At 52.6% G+C, this 13,013-nt stretch overlaps 2 protein-coding genes across 4 annotated transcripts in view; both read right to left on the bottom strand.

Moving 5' to 3' along the window:
- Nucleotides 1-85: 85 nt before the first annotated feature.
- On the bottom strand, nt 86-8,177 carry CCDC134 (coiled-coil domain containing 134). 2 transcript variants are annotated; one of them, XM_027885042.1, is made up of 7 exons: nt 8,106-8,177; nt 3,949-4,066; nt 2,885-3,006; nt 2,576-2,660; nt 2,116-2,297; nt 1,797-1,868; nt 86-1,434 (listed from the first exon to the last, which is right to left on the bottom strand). In XM_027885042.1, exons 2-7 carry the CDS (start codon nt 4,049-4,051, stop codon nt 1,309-1,311), a joined length of 690 nt encoding a protein of 229 aa, XP_027740843.1. In that variant the 5' UTR covers nt 4,052-4,066; nt 8,106-8,177; the 3' UTR covers nt 86-1,308. The 2 variants fall into 2 exon arrangements, with proteins under 2 accessions (XP_027740843.1, XP_027740844.1); XM_027885043.1 differs by lacking the exon at nt 8,106-8,177 and having other exon boundaries at nt 3,847-3,953.
- A 526-nt stretch (nt 8,178-8,703) lies between these two features.
- Nucleotides 8,704-13,013, bottom strand: part of MEI1 (meiotic double-stranded break formation protein 1) — a 35,291-nt gene continuing 30,981 nt past the window's right edge. For both annotated transcript variants that reach the window (XM_027885016.1, XM_027885017.1), the window contains exons 28-31: nt 11,765-11,871; nt 10,818-10,949; nt 10,356-10,465; nt 8,704-8,925 (exon numbers count right to left, since the gene is read on the bottom strand). In XM_027885016.1, coding sequence (XP_027740817.1) covers nt 8,880-8,925; nt 10,356-10,465; nt 10,818-10,949; nt 11,765-11,871 — 395 coding nt within the window. In that variant the 3' untranslated portion in view covers nt 8,704-8,879. The remainder of the gene's footprint in view (nt 8,926-10,355; nt 10,466-10,817; nt 10,950-11,764; nt 11,872-13,013) is intronic.

Raw genomic sequence — 13,013 nt, 5'->3', positions numbered from 1 at the left:
GCCTCGACGCGCTCTAGAGCGCACCCGCTCCCCCCAGGAACGGGAGCAAAAGCCAGGCTTCTTTTACTTAAAAATAAAAATAAAATAAAATAAAGTCCATTTTATTAAAAAAAAACATAAAGTCACGCCCATTGCCACCCCCCCACTGGAGAGACTTGGCTTTGCTGTTAAAAATTCAGGACGTTTCCCCTTCCCCAAAGGCTGCGATGCTTCCAGCCCGGCACAGAGCACTCACTTCTCGGGGATGGTCCCTCTGCAAGAACTTCCTCTGGTGGGAGGTGATCAGCGACGGTGGGAAGCAGCAGGGTGGTTGTGCTAGGTCCTGGGGCCAGCCTCTCACCTCTGCTCCCCAGCTGGCTCTTTCCCTGCTTCGGCCCTGCTATCCCCACATGCCCTTATCTGGCTGTCCCCCTGCCAAAGAGGCTTTGGAGTCTGACTTAGAGAGGACGGACAAGGCCCGCAGAAGAGGATGGCAGGGGCAGGGCACAGGGTGTAGCATAGGGTCACAGCAGCTGGGTGATGGTTTCCCAGGACCTTCAGCATCAGCACAGCTTGCACTACAGCCACCCATTGGCTGCAAAGAGACCAAGTACTGAAATTCCTTCCAAAAATCCAATGTGTGTTTGCCTCCCTGCGGGAACGCCCAGCGGTGGCTGCACAGGAGAACAGGATGCCATCAGGCCAGGAACAGATGCTGTCAGCCTTTTAAACTACATCTGAACAATGAAACGCACGTTGCTTGGTAAGAGAGCCACCGGGAAGAGGGGAGAGCTGATCTGGCAGAGGTAGCAGCTGTGCAGAGACCAGGTACAGCTGGGTGGGGAGTGCCAATGAGATCACCAGTTTAACAAAACGAAAGCCAAAACTGAGAGAAGCAGCATTGCTCATGAGGCTGTTTGGTGTGATGCACTCCCCAGCCCACCCATGTTGGAGGAGGCACATTCAGCGTGGAGTGTGCTGCAGAGGTGAGGGATCCCTGGGCTCCTCATGGGGCTCAGGCACAGCATGTCCCCCACACCCTACTTCCCCACAGGCAGCAGCACTCAACCAGCCCAGGGGATGGCCCCACTGCTTTCCCTTTAGTCTGTGCTTTAGCTGCGGGGAAGGGACACCCCACTCCAGTCCCACTGGGGCAACCCGCCAGCATCACCACCCAATCTCCACAGAACAAAAGGGAAAGGCAACAAAACAAAACCCACGGCACAAACGGAGAGACTGCCAGGAACTGGCCCAAGGCTGCCGAGAGGGAGCGAGCCACTCTGTGTCCCAGTGGTGTCGCCCCCACTGCAAGGTGCGAGCTCCCGCACGCTACAGCTCCGACTGTGAGCGGGAGATGCGCGGGCCCTTGCGGATCTCCTTCCGCTTCTCCTCCTTCTTCCTCCTCTTCTCCTCGTCCCTCAGCGCCTTCTGAAAGGTGTCGGCACTGGGGAAAAACTGTGGATTGACAGCAAGGGGTCAGGATGGGGGAGCCCCCAAAGCCTCCCAGAGGCACAACCCCCCACCAAAGCCAGTGCAGAAGCCTCATGGTGCCAGGGGGCTTGAGGACGAATGTGGCATGAGGCAAACAGGATCTTGATCATAGGGCAGGTGGCCACAGGAGAGAGGAGATGGTACCAGGTACCTAAAGTCAACCACAGCCCAGCCAGTGAATTTAACGTATTTCAGCATGTTTCCTCGGTGACAGGGGGTTTTGGCTATTCCCCTCAAGACACCTGTTCCATTCCCCAGCCAGCTGCCTGGAGCTGCAATGGGGATGGGGAAGCCCACGAGGTGAGCTGGCAGCATTGCTGTCTTACCTCCGAGTGGTCCGTTTTAAAGGGATTGCGGTAATCGGGCGATTTCTCACTGATTCCCAGCTCCTGAGCCATCTGCAGAGCAAAGCAGAGATCGTGTCGGGCACTGGTGCCTCCCACTCACACTCTCCCCTTACTCTGACCAGTGTCCCCTCCTGCCCACTAGTCCTATCTATGTTCTATGCTCTTCCCCCATCACTCAGCCCAACGACAGCCCTCAGACATGGAGTACACTCCTCCTGCCCTCCTTTTACCCCAAAAACCTCACCCCCCAGCCTAAGCAGCAGAGTGGGGACATGGCAGGGGGGACCAGGAGCCATACCAGCCGCAGGACCTGGGACTGGGGTCCCTGCTCGAACACACCCGTCAGGTTGCAGAAGCCAATGCCCCAGCGGATGAGGCTGTTCCAGTTGGAGTTGCGGTCGAAATAGTGGTGCACAATCTTGGGGAAGCGCAGGACGACGTCCCCAAAGAAGGCAGTATTCTCCACCACGTGGGAGTATGCTGTGGGGATAGCCACCAACACCATCATCACGCATGCCTCATCCCACTGGCACTTACGTCCCCACCAGGAGGTGGGGAGGCTGAGTGAAAATGGGTAGGTTCCCCAGTACGAACTGGTCAGAGGCAGCAATAAGGTCTCTGACAGATAGGGTTGAGCCCACGTACGGTCTGAGTACATAGGGGTTTTGTACCTACCCCAGTGCCAGTCCCAGGAGGAATGTCTGTGATGCACCAGAACACTCAAAAAAGGAAGGGGGTAAAGACCAGAGAGGACCTACCATCTTTTATCTTCTCATCCTGAGGGAAAGGCCCATCGGGAGGCACATCAGCAGCAATGAGCACAGCACGAGAGTCCTCCAGCACCTGTCAGAACCCTCAGTTACCGCCCTGTCCTGCCAGCTCTTCCCTGTATCCTGGAGGTGCTGCGCCAGCTGCCCCACTTTGGAGCCCCATAGCATCCTCCCTTCAGGTCCTAAAGCTCACCTGCCACACAATTCTTCTCTCTGACCCCACGGAGGACCCCCAGCCCTCCCTACTTTGGCCCACCCTTCCCAGCCCCACCAAGCACGGCCTGCGCTGTGGCTCACTTTGAAGAGTCCCTTGAGCATGATGTCAATGATTTTGTACTGCTGGTTGACGTCATTGAGCTCGATCAGATTCTTCAGCGCATTCATCTGGTCCTTGCGCTTAACCTCAAACAGCTTCTTATCTGCAACGCTGTCAAGGGCACTGCTGGCACTCTGCCACCATGCTCCCACACCCCTCTGCACCATCCCAGCCTCCCCAGTTCTCCACGGGGTGCCTGAGGGCTGGGGGGCAGCATCTGAGCCAGCATGAAACACAGATTTCCAGTGAGCCCTCTTGCCCAGACACCCCAGCAGGGCCCTTAACAATGCTGAGAGCAAGTGAGGAGCTTTCTACTTGCCAGTCCCCACTCTGGTTGATGGGCTGGAGGAGGAACATGAACTCCCACTTTCCCCATATGTGTCTCCACATGCTAAATATCTTTCCATACTTTGTGTATTCACCAGGGGATGCTGCTGCATGCTAAGAAGGGCTTGCATTAGCCCACCTTTTCATGGGCAGTAAATGCCTGTGGCACAGAGGAGTCCAAGTGCGACAAGCCCAAAAGTCCTCTTTCACCATCCCAGTTGGTGACCCCAAAGCACTGAGACCCCAGGCACACTCTGCCACCCAACTGGCCATGACACTTCCAAGAGCAGTCTGGGAAACGTGCTCAGTGCCCAGCATGATGGAGCAAAAAGGAAAAGTAATAAATGTATATACTATTTTACCCCAAATCCTGTCTCTCTTTTGTCTGCAAAAACTTACTCTCAACTAGTGGTAATTATGTGGGGGGTGGAAGGCAAAATTGACCCAAAGCAAAACCACGACAAGGAGAACACCAGGCGCCACCATGATTTTTGTTCCTGCACCAAGCCAGGCACTTCGCTAGCAAACCCAGGAGCTTGGCTAAAACCCTTCTACAGAACAGCAAAGCAGCAATTTCCCAGTGCTTCTGGATTCTCTCTTTTCCACTTCCCTGTGCTTTTTCTGTGGTCTCTGACCCTCTCCCTGCACATGAGCTCCCTCCAGCCTCAGTAGGCATGAGCGCGTATGTGAGTCACGAGGGGCAGGCTGCAGAGGATACAGATTTCCAAGCCAGAGTCTCCCCTCTGTTTTTCCAGGTCTGCGAAGCTGCCTCGGGACAGCAGCAGCACCAGCAGAAAAGGGCAGACAAAGAAAAAATCCATGTTGGCCGCCGCAACCTGGAAAAAAACAGACCAACAAAACCAATAACCAGTGAGGAGACTTACCAAAAGGAAAAGTCACACAAACCACTTGGGACCAACAGCACACTGCACTTGGCATCAGGGTCCTTGCCCGCCTCTCCCTTGTCCCCATGAGGGTTTGAGGGAGACAGTTGCCAGAGCAGAGCCACAAGGTGATGCTGCAGCCAGCCTGCTCTCCCCTGTGAGGTCTTCTTCCTGCTCCTCTCTACCTGCCTCCATTGTTGGCTGGGCCCCCAGGGATCTGACTGAGCACTGACACAGAAGAAAAATTAAGTCCTGCCTGTTCTCCCAAAAATAACAGCTAGCTTTTTGCTGGGTTTGTGAGTTAGAGCAGCCCAGCAACTGAAACAGCATGGCTGGAGGGTGAGAAGGATTGCCAAGGGGCTGAAGTCCATCTCCTTCAAGCTCCAGGTGCGACATGCTCAGTCATCTCCCTTCACCCCTTGGGGTGTTGGTACCTCGACCCTTTCCCTCACTACTAGCCTGGTGCCAGCTGCAGGTCCCATGCCGAAAAGCAACAGTTGGGTGAGCTGGTGGTAACTTCCCTCTTGCCCCAAACAAGTCCCTCCCCAGGCAGTGGTGTCTGAGGCTCTGCAGAGATGCTGTTGGGCAGAGCTGCTCCTGACTATGAGGGTCCCTCATCCATAGCCAACATACAGAGGAGAGGCTGGGGGAGATGGTCCTTGGGAATGAGGCTCAGACTCCAGGCAGCAGAACTCGAGTGGTGGCCTGTCCGCAGGGACAAGGTTTCCATGGAGTCGAGTAGCAGCCACTGGCAATTACAGAGGCAGCAGCTCCTTCAGAGGCGTTGCCTACACCGCCCCCTGCTCCTGAGGTAAAGGCAGATGTGTAAAGCCACCAGAGCTGCCCTCACCCTCTGACCCACTGACCTCCTGAGCCCACGCTCGCCTGCCTGGCCAAACTCCTCTCTGCAATGCCCTAACAGTGGAACAGAAACAAATCCCTTATTGTTTTTTTCTTATTGTTGTTCTTTTTCAAAACTAATACATTTTGTTCAACCCCAGGTCCATGAGAGAGGCAAAGCAGGCAGCACCAGCAGCTCTCCCAGCCTTGCAAAGATCAACAGCAGCTCCTGCCATGCACCTCCTGCTAAGGCCGAGCCAAGCACCTTCACAACCCCGGTGGGGGAAGGGGAACAGCGTAAGGCAAACATGAGAAACCTATTTTGCTGTTTTGCTTTGTAAAAGGCACGCCTAGAAGGGAACAGAACAGAGTAAATACAACCAGCTTTACCAAGGAAGACATAGCTGGCCGTGGTGCGGGCTCAGCAACACACCCCATGTTTTGGACACGATGCAGAGTCAGAATGGCAGCACAAGCCCCCTACACCACATCTGAGTCTGTCCCCTCTGCCCACTGTGGTGCTAGGATTAATCCATACTACAGCCATCCTGAACTCCACAAAGCACACTGACAAGCCAAGGCTGTAAGTAAAAATTCTTTGGTCCAGGCAAACAGATGTTCTGCTGAACCCACTGGCCTGGTTGGCTCCCAAAAGACTGCTTCACCCTGACAAAAAACATGACCCAAGGCCTGGCTCAGCAAGGTGGTGTGGGTCTCCCCTCTGTAGAGTCCCCCACAGCTGCTTACTCCCTCCCAGGCTCTCAGGGAGGAGGAAGGGCAGCAACTCAAAAGCACAAAGTGTGACTGCCCCGGGACATGGGTTACTGTTTGCCCCTTGGATCGGACATGCGACTGTAAGGACCAGCCTGGCTATTTGTCACGGTCATGGAAAATTGGAGAGAGATGTTGGAGGCAGCCAGTGGCCTCCAGACCAGGCTGGAAGGCAAACAGTAGAAATGCTGCCCACAACAGCTCTGCCGTGCTGCCTGTGGCAGTCCCAGCATGCCCAGTCAGGGCAGGGGCTACCACGTCCTCTGCTTCGAACATGGGAGCTGGGTAGCCGGAGGATGTTCCATGTCTGCTCCAAGGGAGAAGAAGTTCAACTGCAAGAAACCCTGTTCAAGGCAGCAGCAGAGCAAAGTGCAGGTCTTGGCCAAAGCAGTTGCCAACGAGCTGGTTGCTGCAGCAGAAGGTCCACCAGCCTGCCTGGCTGTTTCCAAGTCTCAGAACAGTGGTGGGCTTTTCCAGAGATATGACAGCAGATGCTGCACTATAAATGGTCAGTGTTTTCAATGAAAATGTTTTCAATGACTTTACAAATCCTCCTGCACCAGCCCTAACGACTGTGCCATGGGACAAGGTTGGAAGCAGAGGACTGGAGAACCATGCCATACCAGAAGCCCATCACCTTTTGGTCTGACCCCTTCCCTGCTGGCACTCATTCTCACATCGAAGCTACTTACTGCCATTGTCCATCAGAGCTGAAACACCCCAGCAAAAATGAAGGTGGTTTCCCTCTCCCGCAGGGAATGTGAGGCTGCTAATGCCATGTGGGACCACCTCAAATTTATTTTCCTTCACTGCCCTGCCCATTTCACCACATTTTAACAGCAGAGGACATTCCCTCCTCTCCAGACAAGACTGTGTAAGTGCAGAGATGCCAAAGCTCCTTGCAGATGTTCCTCCACGCTTTCCCCACAAACTCTGTCTTCACACCTGCTGAGGGATGAGATGAGATGGAAACACCACAGAGCTGCTCCTCTCTTCCCTCTCTACTCCTCCCTAAACTGATTCCTGCCAAAGATAGCTCTGCCTCATGCTCCCAGAGCAGTCCAGGGAGCCAAGGCCTGGCCTGATGCTACAGATGGGAAAGAGTTTCCACCAATATTCCCTCACAGCCCTGGCCAGCTGGCTGTTTCAGCAGAAAGCCCACCAGTCTGTCTCACTGTCTCCCATCCTCTTAATTTAGATGTGTTTTTCCAAAAACGTGACAACAGATGCCGTGTTATAGATGGTTAGTACTTTCCATTAAAATGTTTTTAATGACTTTATAAATTTTCCTGCAAGAGCCCCATCTGAACCAAGCATCCCTGAGATTTATTCACTTAATGAGCTCGCAAGGCAGAGCCACGCTGCCACGCTTCAGTTCTCAAGAGGGACTTTTGCAGTACCCCCCACCTCTCCTCTGCAGGGCACTGAATTGCAGGGGGAAAAGCATCAGCAGCCTGCCTGTGCCAGGAGCACACTGTGGCAAAACAAGGAATGAAAACTCCCCGCCCCACAAATCCATTCTCGAGCCGCTTCTCCAACAATATGAGGATTAATCTCTTGTCACAGCTGAATGAAAAACTTCGGAAGTGAAACACTGCTGCTGAGACTTCTGCTCGGACAGTTCCCCATGGGGCTTACAGGACCAGCTGCTTCAGTCGAAACACTGGCCATACACACCTGCTTGTCTCCAAAGTCCCCCAGCCACCAAGCTCAGAGCTCATGCACCACAGAGTTTCTCATCCTCGGCAGAAGCCAGCGAGGTGCTATGATTTCCACCAGGAACGAGGTCCATCCCAGCCCACCCCCGTGCCTCCCGTCCTGCCGGAGGGGGTCAGCAGCACCCCGAGGGTCTCGGGCGGTCGCGGGCACAGGGAGATGGGGATTCTCCCGCAAGCACCGCTGAAACTAACGGCAATCACACAGGGACAGTGGAGTTGAAAAGGGATTAGCCGAGAGTACCCCGGCCGCGCTGTGGGTAACCCAGCCGGAGCCGTGTCGAGTGGACGCGGCGGGCGGCACACGGGGGATGTGAACGCTCGGGGCAGGACGGCAGCTCCCCGGGGCTTCTCCCGCCGCTCCAGCGCGGGGCCGGGGTGGCGATGGCACGCAGAACCTGTCGGGCACAGCCCTTTAACCCAGGGTCCAGCCAAGTGCCCCGGGGCCGCACTGCCCGCGCCGCTCCCCGGCCACCCCGGCTGCCCAGAAGGGCCCTCCTGGGGACCGCTCCCGGCCACCCCCGCCCCGCCGTGTCCCCGGAACGGTGCCTGAGCTGCTCTCGCCCTTCCCTCCTGCCCTGCCAGGGCCGGGCAGCGCCCTCCGGCCCCGCTGTGACTGCCGGGGCGGGGAAGGCTCCCCGCCGCCCCCACAGGCTGTCCCTCACCTGCGGGCCGGGTGCCGGGAGCCGAGGCCGGCGCTCACGCCCGCCGCGCTGCCATGCCGGTGCCGCTGCCGCCGCCGCTTCCCCGCTCCGCCCCGCCGTGTCACTTCCTGAGCCCCCGCCCCGCCCCGGCACCGGCCCCACACCGGCGGGGCTACCCCGGCTTAGGGCTCCGGCGCTGGGAGGGTTCTCCCTCAGAGCCGCTCCCGCTGTGGGTGGGTTTCTCCTGGCTCCGCGAGGGAAGGAACCCCGTTAATTAGAGACCCGACGGGAATGGGACACTTAAGAGGGTGTGGAGGCAACAGGACAGTGCGGGTTGGAGCTGTAGTCGAAGGGGTTATTCGTGAGCTGGGAGAAGTCTACTCAGCCCCATGGCACACGCGGCATATCCTGCTTCCCCCGGGGTCTTCGCTGAGCCCCCACTGCCCCTGCCAGTCCAGAGCTAAAGGGTCATCCCGCAGAGCCATGAGCCAAGGCGGATGAGCAGAGCACCTCTTCCATAGCATCCCTGTATGGCATCGTTTCCGCAGGCAGGTCTGTAGTCTGATAGCTGAAGGGCATCAACCAAGCCTCACCCTGCACAGAGAAGGAAACTGAGCCGTTTCAGCAACAGAACTTTATAAATGAGTTTCAGCAAACCTTTTTCTCAAAATGAGCAACAAATTACTTCCTTTGTCCATCTTCTCTCTCTACTGTTCACTGGGAATAAATGACAGGATGGGGTCTTCTGCTCCATTCTTGTCTTTTTCTCTGCTCTGCACACTGCATCTTCTCATTTCAGTCGCCAATGTGTGAGAGGGACACTGCTACGTTTCCCAGACATCTGTCATTGGTATCATGAGTGGAAACCAAAGGAAAGGCATGGCTGAACTCCAGCATGCTATGCTATGAGAATTCCCACATTTGACATTCCACTGACAGGAGGTTTTCATTACTAAACCAACGCTCCCCAAGCCATGGAACCCCACTCCCAACATATGTGCAAAACATCAGTGTAGGTAACTCTAAAGAAAAATTCTTTCTCAACAAAACTGATGTCAAAGTTTGATTTTGACCAGAGGATTTTGTCTTCCCTGTTCATGACTACCTGGATGGTTTCCACCAGGACAACTTGTCCCACAACAGAGCAGTAGTATCAGATTGAGGGTAAGCACAAAGACAAGCTACTCCTCACAGAACAAATACCTCACCCACTGCACATCCTGCACATGACTGATGACAGTGTTCCACGGTGGAGGAAGACCCCCTACCAACAGGAAATCACTGCCACTTCCATCATTGCTACATGTCTGAGGCAAGGCAATGCAGTGTGATGAAAACAGGAAGGCAAAAAAAAGTTTGAGAAATAACCAAATATTGCACCATGCCCCTGCTTTCTGCACAGGGAATCTGAGAGTGGCCCATGACTCCATCCCCAGAGAAGAGGAGGACTCAGTTCTCAGTGGGCAACTCTAGGGCCAAGCAGAATAAAATCTGGTAACTCCACTCACTGGTTCCCAAATGCTCCCTGCACTTTGAAAGTGCCTGAGTCATCTTTGGGTTTTCACTGCTTCATGGGCATACCAGCAGAATGCAGACAGAAGTTAACTCATTGCTCATGGGAAATCAATACAGAGATCGTTATAATGGCCAGTCTTCACGAACGAAGAACCGGGGAAGGTCTTTACACCTTCCAGCCTGCGCATTGGATTTTTTAGGTGAGACACAGTGTGCGCGGAACTGAGCCCACCCTTTAATCCTAAGGTTCATCTGCTGGGGCCAAGCGAGCTTGGACGGTGGCAGCGAGGTCCTCAGGACCTAGATGGACGTAGATGGATTGCCTTACAGGGCTAAATGAGCTCCATCTGCCCGGGGAGTGGCCCCGACCGGGAATCGAACCCGGGCCTCGGCGGTGACAGCGCCTCGCCTTAACCACTTGACCACCAGGGGCTCTCACAGAGACTGTTACTGCTTTGAAGTCAGACTCCCCAACCTGCTCCCCTTTCATCAGACTACTTCTGCTTTATAGATTAATGCAAGCCCTTCAGAGAGACCCATCTTTTATCCCAAATGTCTCTGCATTTCCCAAACATCTTCTCAGATTAGGAGATGATGAAGTCTTTCATCCCAAAGTTAGTCAAGTGTAGCAACCACTCGGAGTTTTTCAATTTTGTTTGCCTGCAACACGGAACAGCAGACTAAGTATCCCTTCCAACCTTTGTTACACCTACCACTCACATCACCTATCAAAGCCACTTGCCCAGCAAAGGATACACAATGTCCTGATGTTTTACACACGTGGTCCTCTGTCCCAGGAGACGATCCAGCAAGGTCTGAATGGTCCCTGACTGTACTGGCTCCACCTGGTATTGACTGCTCTGAATCTGAGCAGTCAGAAGAAAGAATGATTTCTAGATCAACTGTTCCAGGAAACTCTTGGGTTTGTTCCTTCATATTCCTTCCCTCATCTCCACACAGAGCAATGAAATCTCCAAACTTTGATCTGGGGGGTAATCAAGGGGCCGCCCAATCTGATGGCATAGTTTAGGCTGGCATCACTCCCTTTCTGATTCCAGTGTACACCCCTGAGGGCAGTAGGCTAAGGTAGCACCTGCAGAATTCCTCTTCATCTTACTACAGCCTCCTCAAAAGGAAGTTTATAGCTCCCCATCAAAGGCTAAAGCAAATGCCTAGGGATTCCCTTCCAATTTTCCTAGGCAGTCACTGCTTTTTTACCTGACAAAGGAAGAGGTGAAGAGCATAAGATGTGGCCTCAGGCAGCTCTGCTAAGTTGGCTTCTGCTGCCTCCTGAAGAATCTGGCTAATTTCTTTTTGAGAAATAATATTGCTGCTCTGATATCTCACAAACTTGAACAAAGGAAAAAACAGAGGCATTAAATAGCGAAAGACCCACAGACTGCAACAGTGACTCATCGCCTGCAAAGACCTCTTCTATGTAATGGGATGCTGCAGCACCCTAACCACAGGCCTGATTTTTAATACCACCTCTAATAGAACCAGTGCAAGTATCTGTGTTGACAGTGCTCTGATTTATAGCCAGACTTATTTTGGTTTAGATTGGGAAGGAACTAAAATAAATCAAATAACCTTTTAAAACTGAAATAAAAACAGCAAATACTCACAGACCTCTCTTGTATTTGGAGGAGGAAGGTTCACACTAATAGTCCCTTCCTCTCATCCACTGCCAAGAGGGCTTTATCTTCAGTATTTCTGCTGGGTAGGACCACATTACCCCTCTAGCCCACAGGCCCCACATACAGCAAGGTAGTATATTGTGCTAACTCCCTGCCTTGAAAAGTCATGTCTGTAAGGTTGAAGATGGGGAGACAAGCTGTGATGCCAAGCAGTCAGCTTGCTCCCTGACTGGTAACAGCAGTTGTATGTTCTCTGCAGGTTTCCTCTCTCCCCCCAGGGGTCCTAGATGTTATAAATAAATGCTACAAACACCAGAAGAACAGGACGTACTCACTAACAGCAGTCAGTTTCTGCAGGGTGTGGAAGGGAAGTTCACTTGAAAGTATCATTATTAATATAGGTCACAAATATAGTGCCAGACAAAGCCACGGCAGTATCTGAGATTGGGTGTGTGTAGCAGGTTAAGTTCCAATAACTGACCCACATACTGGGAAAAATGGGTAACAGTTTGCCCTTCTCCTGCTCACCAAAGTCATCAGCCTGAGAATTTCTGGCTGCAGAAAGGACTTCTGGCCCCCATTGAGTAGTGTGAAGAGCAGGAATCGATGCCACGGTTGTGAAGCAACATGTAGAGCTGGGAGAGAAGGAGAAGCCAATGAAAGTCAGCTGTAAAACTGCCCAAGTGACAGGCTGAACCCAGCTAAGGACAGTCTTCAATGCTGACCCCAAGTTTTCTCTTCTAGACCCCATGCTGTGAAACACTAAGGGGATAGTTTGCTGTGTTCTTATTTGCTTTTTAATCTGTCGCTCTTAGGGCAAGTTTAGTCAAGAGGACAAAAGTTTAATAGCTTTTCAAAGCAGAAAATACATTTTGTCCATCTTTGTGCTGGTACAGGAAGAGAAACCTTCTCCTGGGGTGCATGTCATAAAATAGTAAGTGAATATCTTTAGCCTGGGGTTTTAAAAATAATAGCCTCTGGTTTCAATATAAGGACAACTCTCCTGACCTCAGTTTTTATTTAGCTGCAGAGTACCCTTTGGGGAATGAAGAAAGCCCTATAACAGAAGCTGCACAAACTTAGCTTGGATCTGCATCGGACAGCATACTGTGAGACCAGCCAGGCTGACGGCAGCAATGCGAACAGTCAGTTTACATACCTTACTTCTGAGGTAAGGCTCATAAGTCTGTGGTGTCATGAAGTCTCTCAATGAATGCTAAAATTAAAATGTTATTTTCTTGTATTTACTGCAGGTTAGAAGTATGGGCTAAACAACTACAACAGGTCAGCTGATATAACTTGTTAGACCATGGCAACTCACCAGAGTGTTAGAAAGGTCTCTTTTCCACTGGTAGTCACACAACCTCCCTATTGTCACTACAAGAATCTTTTCTATATGAAAACAACACTAAAAAAAATGTAAAATATTTTGGGGGGTAATTTTTAGAAATTAGAAAGTACCAGCACTGAGTCTGCTCTGTACTTCTGGAAAAATCTCTGGACTGAGAGAGGGTTTTAAAAAGCCTCAGATGAATCAACTCCTAGAGGCAGAGTCTAGGACACACTCTTTCCAGTGTTCTTGCATCTTTCAGCTAAACATAGCTGTGACTCTCATTTGGGTTGGAATAAGGAGACTCCTGTTATTGCTGTTGTGGAACTTCAGCACCACAGCAGCCAAAGTGACAGGTTCAGCTGTTGCTGAAGCAGCATTTCATTAGCTTAATCCCAAATCAGCAGAGCCTCCCCATAACATGCCACCTCTTTTTTTTTTTTTTTT

Source organism: Empidonax traillii, unplaced genomic scaffold (genome assembly GCF_003031625.1).
Source record: "Empidonax traillii isolate 1590-97213 ecotype Southwest subspecies unplaced genomic scaffold, ASM303162v1 scaffold159:size1039807, whole genome shotgun sequence".
Classification (NCBI taxonomy): Eukaryota; Metazoa; Chordata; class Aves; order Passeriformes; family Tyrannidae; genus Empidonax; species Empidonax traillii.
Note: the sequence above shows the minus strand (reverse complement) of the source record. Positions and strands in the feature narration are given on the sequence as shown.

Bases quoted from the DNA above. Each gene is read 5' to 3' on its own strand.
- CCDC134 (XM_027885042.1), bottom strand. From the start codon at position 4,051: ATGGATTTTTTCTTTGTCTGCCCTTTTCTGCTGGTGCTGCTGCTGTCC. The intron at 3,007-3,948 runs GTATCCTCTGCA...ACAGCGTTGCAG, and splicing joins AGACTCTGGCTTGGAAATCT to ATAAGAAGCTGTTTGAGGTT. The intron at 1,869-2,115 runs GTATGGCTCCTG...TTTGCTCTGCAG, and splicing joins AGTCCCAGGTCCTGCGGCTG to ATGGCTCAGGAGCTGGGAAT.